Source organism: Cyprinodon variegatus, unplaced genomic scaffold, assembly GCF_000732505.1.
Source record: "Cyprinodon variegatus isolate N-32 unplaced genomic scaffold, C_variegatus-1.0 Scaffold373, whole genome shotgun sequence".
NCBI classification, from domain to species: domain Eukaryota; kingdom Metazoa; phylum Chordata; class Actinopteri; order Cyprinodontiformes; family Cyprinodontidae; genus Cyprinodon; species Cyprinodon variegatus.
Window position 1 is genome coordinate 745,342 of NW_015150826.1, and position 7,857 is coordinate 753,198.

General features: G+C 43.5%; 1 protein-coding gene across 1 annotated transcript in view; it reads right to left on the reverse strand.

The window, feature by feature from the left end:
* The window catches only part of LOC107092282 (calpain small subunit 1-like), a 12,599-nt gene extending 5,043 nt beyond the window's left edge, over window positions 1–7,556 (reverse strand). Inside the window, exons 1-8 of the mRNA XM_015386652.1 lie at window positions 7,424–7,556; window positions 6,474–6,523; window positions 6,347–6,383; window positions 4,656–4,745; window positions 4,500–4,557; window positions 3,531–3,595; window positions 2,807–2,875; window positions 2,442–2,520 (exon numbers count right to left, since the gene is read on the reverse strand). Of these exons, the coding sequence (XP_015242138.1) occupies window positions 2,442–2,520; window positions 2,807–2,875; window positions 3,531–3,595; window positions 4,500–4,557; window positions 4,656–4,745; window positions 6,347–6,383; window positions 6,474–6,520 (445 nt within the window). The 5' untranslated portion in view covers window positions 6,521–6,523; window positions 7,424–7,556. The remainder of the gene's footprint in view (window positions 1–2,441; window positions 2,521–2,806; window positions 2,876–3,530; window positions 3,596–4,499; window positions 4,558–4,655; window positions 4,746–6,346; window positions 6,384–6,473; window positions 6,524–7,423) is intronic.
* Window positions 7,557–7,857: the final 301 nt, after the last annotated feature.

The following is a 7,857-nucleotide window of genomic DNA, read 5'->3' on the forward strand; positions in this document are numbered from 1 at the left end:
TAGATAATTTTACAGACGCTTCTCAGGCATAATACTGCCAGTACCGTCTCAGTTCATCTCTCTCAACTTGCCGTAGTTACTTTCGAGCGTAATGGGCGATCTCGCAATCGCTAGTTTGTTGGCTCTGTGCTGCCGTAGCGCAAAGATGTCTGCCTCCATGGCTGCGAGACCCGCCCTTACGTAATTATAAATAATGAATTCTAAGGCAACGCAAATATTAAGGTTAAGAGGCTGAGCTCGTAGATGATAATAAATAACATAGTTATGCATAATATATTACATTTCTGACTGTATATCCCTGAAATTATTACACACTGTAGCTTTAAATACTCTGGACTCTATTGCCAATCTGAGCCCGCCTTGGGAGAGGTTAAGTGCGGCTGCCCAAATTGAGCAGATTCTCCTCTCTAAATCCACATTCATTTCTCCCCCAGTGTTATCTGAACTGTTCGAAGAGTTGGAGTGGAACCATTTAACAGCCAGCGCCCAACTCTTCAACAGACCTGCACCACCCGAACCATCATTCCATCACCTTCCCACTCTGTTGTCAATCGCCTCCGACCCGGTTCCTCCACCATCACTAGCTGTTGGTCAGCCTGACACCTCCACTTCCTCTCCGGTGGGTCAGCCTGACGCCAGTTTCAGTTCCCCTCTTAACCAGGTCAGTTTCCCCTATGGCTTAGGTCGTCACCTCCATGACCAGCAGCTAGGTTCACGAGTTAGAGGTTTTAGATCTGTACCCATGATGACACCTGATGCAGTCAGAGCTCCCGCTATATAGGAGTCTCAGTTATGGGACTTCTTTTATGGGCAAAGGGAAGATCTATTTCCCTTCCTACCACCTCCATCAGCTCCCCACCAGCCAGCACTTCCCGAGCCAGAGCCCTTTAGCGGGCCAGATCCCAAGCCCTTTAAAGGGCCAAGTCCAGAGACCCATTAGCGAGCTCTGTGCCGTCCAGAGACCCCTTAGCGAGCTCTGTGCCGTCCAGAGACCCCTGAGCGAGGTCTGTGACGTCCAGAGCACGCAAATGAAATAGTCTCAGATTTGAAGCTCGGGGAAAGTTAATCTCCAAGAGCCCTTGGCCAGCGCTCCCTTCCCCCTCCGAGGTTGTTCCAGTCGGCGGCTAACTGAGCTTTTTAGCCCTGCCTTTGTCTCAGTCGGCTATATATACTCTCCCTCTGCTGTCACTCCTTGTTTGTTCCTTGTTGTTGCTGGTCTTGTCGTCGCTGGTCTCTCATTGCTGTTGCCTTCGTACCTCGTCTCTCCCTGGCTCCTCGTGTTTGGTTTCCCCTGATGTCTCCATGGTTCTGGTTCGTTATTTTTTTTTTGGATACCAGCCTTTGTTTACCGTTTCACCAATAAAACTGAAAGAAATCACCTCAGCCTATCTGCCCCTGCATCTGGGTCCACTGACACTACTCTGATACTGCCCAGAAATTCATTCTAAAAGGAAAACCAAACAAATTCTTACGTTCCCACTTTTGTTCCGATTAAGCTGATCAAACCTCGGGGCCTTACTGGGATTTTTCATTCAAGGGCAACATCTAAGGAAACAGTTCAGTGTTTCTACTGTTAAAAATCAGTTGCCTGCCTTCATGGTTTATTTGAGACAGTCTTCATCTTCAAACAGCTGCTAGGGACCAGTTTGACACCCATACCACACCCTGACCCCACAGCTTCATGCTACCACCACCATGTTTTAAGGTGGGGTTGATGTGCCGCGTTTCCATTATTACAATTCTGAATGACTCTATAACCTCCTTAGCGGAGGTAATCTTTTAGCTTGTGTGTATAAGATAACTTTAAAGATTATGGACAGCTTTGAACAAAGTTGTTCTTATCAAAGAACAATTAAAATGTAAAAATGATCCAAATCATGGGGAGTTTTAACTATAGCTTTATGTCACAATATGGGGGAAAATGTGCTGTTTGGCAGAGGTCTGTGCACTCACCACCAGAATCCACATCCTCCGTTACCGCTATGTCCCACTCACGTACATTGTGCCATCATGTTAACCAATGAGAACTTTTCCACATCCACCACTACTGCTCCGCACATCATCGTCCACGTACATATTCTCTCTCCTTCACAGTCAAAATACAGTGTCAAGCTATTTCTTTCTGTAGACTTTGCTTTGCACAGGCGGTTTTTAACAGAGCGGTTACGGAGGATGTGGGATTTTTGGGGTCGGAGTGCTTTTCTAGGTTATCTCATATAATCCTTATAAAAGAGAAGTTTATGACAGGACCCCAAATAAAAGCAGAGGGTGGTTAAAATAAATTCCTATTTTTCTGTATCTAAAGAAAAATACAGTTATTCATGTTGTTTTTCTATTATATTTCAACACATAAACAAACTAACAGTATAAGTATCTCAACCAAATCAAATCACAAACAGGAAATGTTTGAACTGTGTCTATATGAGAAAGCAGTTCCTCACCAGCAGCTCTGAAGGCGTTGGGCAGCTCATCCGCACCTATCACACCTGAGCCGTCTGTGTCATAGCTCTTATACACACCCTAAACAGGAAAAAGAGCAGTTGAGTCAGTTTCCTGGTTCGCTACCTAGAAAGAGGAGAAAAAAACAAGCAAAAACTTTCTAGCAGTTCTAGAAAGAAGTGACTGCTTTAACCTAAGATACACTCAGACATTTCCTGTTTGGGTTGTGGCGCATGCAAAGATCAGTCGATATGAATCAAGAGAAAGTTTAACCCAGCGTTTAGTCAAATCAGCTAATAACGTCAATATTCCTGACAACTTTGTTTTTATTCACTGTATGATTAACATGAAGCCGAGCAGAACCTACCTGCCACTTCTTTATGTTGTTCCAGAGCTGTTTGAATTCATGGAAGCCTAGTTTCCCAGTGCTGTCCGACTAAAAGAGTGTTAAGGAATGGCTCCAACCTCATCCATCACCCCAACCCTTCCTGAATACAGTTTATTGGTCCATGAAAATCATTATGTACATTAGGGGTGGAACGGTTCACAAAATCCACGATTCGGTTCGGTTCACGGTTTTGTGGTCACTGTTTTCGGTTCGGTATATGTTGATTGTTAGGAAAATCTCTAAGCTGACATGTTGGTTGTGTTGCTGTTAGCAATGCTTGCACACTGTTGCACTTTTATCCACAACTTTCTTTCCGCCGTCATTGTAGGTCATTCTAAATGCAAAGTGGTCCCATACAGCAGACCTATAAAGTGCTGCTGGCGCGTCTTCCAGCTCGCCATACCCACACAATTCTTTACAACAACTGATTTTTTTCTGCTACACCCGGCTACGCTGCTTCGCTTCTTCTTCTTGTTTACTACTGGTGGTTGGCTTTGGTCGCAGAACCGCCACCTTCTGCCTCCTTCCGCCACCTCTGGAGTGTAAACGCTTCGCCTATGATAAAAAAGGAACAGCGCATGAACCGAACCCAACACATGCGAACCGAACCTAGACGGTCAAACCGAACGGTTCGTTTTCATAAACCGTTCCATCCCTAATGTACATAGTTCAGTTGCTTTCAACGAGAAGAGAGAAAGGATACATCCATGACAGCCACCATGCTTCTGCAGGACTCTATGGAAAAACCATCCGTCTTCAGGTCTCCATCTAAGAGTTGGTTACACAAACAGGAAAATGATTCTAAGACTGATACAAGGTTCAGGTTGCATGCAGCAGAAGCAGCAAAAAACGCACATTCTGCTTAATTTTTTATGCTTGTATAAATTTAGTTCTGATGCCCAGCTTAAGTGTATTTGCTTCTCTGGCAGCACAGTGGAAAAGTGGGTCTGATGCGCGGTGGGTGGAGTTACCTTATCATTTCTTTGCCTGTAACAATGCCAGCTATATTTGTTGTGACCAGTGGGTAAAAGGTAGTTTTAGTATGTTGAGTGAGAAAGTCCACCTGAAAACTTCATCTGTGCAGTCAGGTCATCTAGATTATGATCCTGCCTTAAAATGTTATTTCGCTATTGGACCTGCACAGACCCCCACTTACCGGCAGTGGGCTGTCACTGGGAATCCCATTGAACGGCAGCCTCTGTCCCGGTCCCCTCTTCTCAGTTTTCTGCTACTGTTTGCAGCAGCTGGAAGGCCTTTTTCACATACGTAATCCAAACTGCAGGGACCAAACTAATAAAATCTAACATATAGCTGGCAGGTTTTAACATTTTAAGTTAATTTAGGCGTTATTAAACTGTTTCAGGGGGGGAGTCATGTCAATCTGCATCAGTCCTGTGTCTGTCTCCCCTCCCATCTCCCAGATCAGCTTCTCTGATTGGTTGATGACACGTCAAGCAGCACAACTCCTGCAGCTGCTGTTTCTGAAGTGCTTATGCTGCTCAAAACGTGCTGCGGGACCTTTTGCTGCGCATCAACCATTGACTTTGTATGTAAACCAGCTGCTTCTGCTGCCTCTGCTGCTTGCGGTCTGAACGTAGCATTAGGTAATGGCTGAACACTAAGGAGATACAGGGAAATAAGCTTAAACATGTCCTGGATATACACGACTTACGCTTGGTGATGATCTTGTTCAGGATGTTCATTAGCTCATTAGGGCTCACCTCCATGTCCTTGGTGATGGAGACAAAAAGGACAAGATGAGAAAAAAAAGAAAAACATGATGGTACCTTGAATCATGAGGTCACTAGAAGAAGTAGGAGAGACTCACATCTCCTGCAAGTTGCTTAAACACTCTGCGAAACTGCTTCTCCTCATCACTCTCATGCTGCTCTGCATAAACAGGCCTGCGTGGAGGAGGCTGCGGGACAGAGACACCAACAGAAATGGAAACATGGCTGAAGGTAGTGTGAAGTTGAAATTGTGAGTTCAACTTATATCTTTCTTTATAAGCAAGCAGTATATTTGTTGAAGGTCACAAGGGTGTAAGATGGCCTTGCAGAAACTTAGTTTTTTAACAGGATAAACATCTGTGCAGAAGCTGGGAACGGTCAGTATGAAATAGGTGTTTAAATAGTAACAAGCAAGAGTAATTAATGGTAAAACAGCTACTATGAAACACCTAAAGAGGTCAGTTCTGTGGAAACTATTGTATTGTGCGAGTTTCTTTTATTGTTTTAAAACCCCTTTTACGCGCGAAAGTGATCTATATGTAGAGGGGGAATGAGCCACCCCAGTAGGAGCTCACAGAGATTCTGTGTAACTGTGAGCTCTCCACTTGCAAGTGTCTAAATTAAAATGAAGCTTTGTTCCTTGCAGTGTGCTGTGTCTCAGTCTCCGATTTCTAACAAACTTTACAGTAGTCAGCCTAATTCCCCGATGATAACCACAAAAGAGGTCCACTACAGGAGTATCTGATTCCTTCTTGGACCTAAGTACATGCGTCACAACCAAAACTTAAAATCTGGAAAACACATCGGGTAACATGCCAACACTGAGATCTTTGATGCATGTTTTGGTGACCAAAAAAAAACATAAATTCCTTTAATCTTGTCTAGTGCTCAATACACCCCGTCTACTTCTGAGGTTAGGCTTGAACCTTTCCTTTTTGATAAAGCTTACAGTTAGAGAGGCTCAGGCTCTCCTAAGCTATCTATAGTTATGCCGCTATAGGCTTAGACTGCTGGAGGACATAGGGACCTTTTTTCCATCATTCTATCTCTATTCTCCCACTGTGCAGAATTTGTTCTCTAACACTATGCTCTCTGTGCTTTTTTCTCATAGTAGCTTCATCTGGTCTGCTCCTTGGTCGTTTGGTCGTGACTCCATCCTGGAGAGAAATATCAGCTTTGCTGCTGTCATCAGCACCTTTGTTTCTAGATGTTCAAGAACTGCCTGGTTTTCAGTGTAGCCCTGTTTCTCTGACTGTGACTGGCTGGATGTGCTCTCTTCATCCTCTGAAATGGGAGCTGGATAAGAGCTCTTCTGCCTGGCTGTGTGTTTCCTGTATGGGTCCGCCTGCGGAGCGAGTTGACTTTTTGTATCTCTGCTTCTATTTCTATGTCTGCTTCTGTCTCCTTGAGTCCCAGTCTGCAGATGGCCGCTCACACTGAGCCTGGTTCTGCTGGAGGTTGCTTCCTGTTAAAATTGAGTTTTTCCTCTCCACTGTTGCTACAAGCATGCTTATTGGGAGGGATTGCATTCAAGTCAATGAGTCGATGCAATCAACTGGTTTTCCATAGAGAGAAAACTTTTAATTAATTTGACTGTATGATCTGTAAAGTGCCTTAAAATGACATGTGTTGTTAATCGGTGCTATATAAATAAACTGGACTGAACCTCTGAAAAACAAACAAAAAAAAAAAAAAAACATTCTTAGCAAAAGAAGCAAATGGGAAGCACCCAGGATGGGACTGCTGTGTGCATCTTCAATGTACATGGATGATCAAATCAAGCACTTACAGGATCTGAGGGCACAAACTGATTTGGATCGATGTTGCTGCAAAGAGAGGATCAGATGGAAATGACTGCCAGAGGCACAAACGCTGCTCAGATTGACATCATGTTGACAAACTGGATTAATTCTTACCTGACAACGTCAACCAAGCCACCTACAACTTTTTTAAGTAGAAACATCTTCTGTAAACAACAGATAACAGGAAGTGAACTTAAGGCCTGGAAGACTATGAATGTGAAAACAAATGCATGACTCAAAGAACGGGTCCTATGAGGCACAGGTTTCAGACTCTTTTCACAGTCAACTGTCCTCTACCTTTTAAATGGTTCTCACAATTGCTTCAGCACACTTGAATCAAACAATCAGGTCATGGGAAAGACTTCAGATAACCAGACTTTACATTGAGGAGGTCATTTAGCCATTTGAATCAGGTTTGATAGTCCAGTGACATATCTAAATGGTAATCAGATCTCCAAGACTTGACTTTGAAACCCCAGTTTTCCTTTAAATAACACATACAATGTGAGGACTGAACGAAACCCCAGAACAAAGCGATCTAATTTTGAAGCATTTGCTTCACCGGATGCCAGGCCTACTAGTCCAACGGGTGGGGCCGGTTGTCGTTAACGAGGATTTACTTTGCCTTCTTCAGACTCAGAGCAATTAGACAGGGACGCGCCCCACGGCTCCTCCACACACTTCCTGTTATGGAAGAGGAAACTACTGAGGAGGAAAATCTCACAACTGGGACATGGCGGTGCTTAAAACAGCTATCACATCTGGAGGGTTACATGCTTTCAGTGGATGTTGGTTATAAAAAGGTAGCCCAGCTTAGTTTGTGTTTTGAATAGGTCTACTTCAACCCCGTGGGAGATTTAAGTTCTGAGTTGTACAATAGCACTTACTAATTACACACCGTGAGTTTAGAGCAGTGTTCGGACCCGAAGTAGCTAGAATACTTAGCGTTTAGCTGTGCAGACATCGTTTACCTCAGAAAACTTAACGTTGGAGTAAAAATGAACATATTAACTAAAAACAGACAAGCACGTCCTATCTACAAGTATATGTTTACGTTGTGTTACCGTGTGGCTGTAGGCCTTTAAACTGGAATGCGGCTGTCTGTCTTAACCTCCGAACAATATTAATACGGACCAGGATCAGAACAACTGACGCAGGAGCGAAGAATGTTGGAATCGGAAACCTCACAGCAACTTCCGCTTTCATCCTGTCAAAATAAAATACGGCTATGAAGAATTCCCCCTTTAACAGCAAGCCTATAAAGTAGACACGGAAAAAATATATTTCGGATGATTTTGATGACTTAATAAATTTGTAAAAATATCCATATGTCTAGAAGAATAGCTAAATGTTGTAACATTGTTTTGTTAGGTTTGTTTGTAATGAGTTGTCATAGAAGCTCTTAGCAGGAAAGGTCCCACGTTGTTCTCTGTTGTTTTTGTCCAATAGCCTCATAAAGTGCATGCTATAGGAAAACTGACTCATAGAACCAATAATG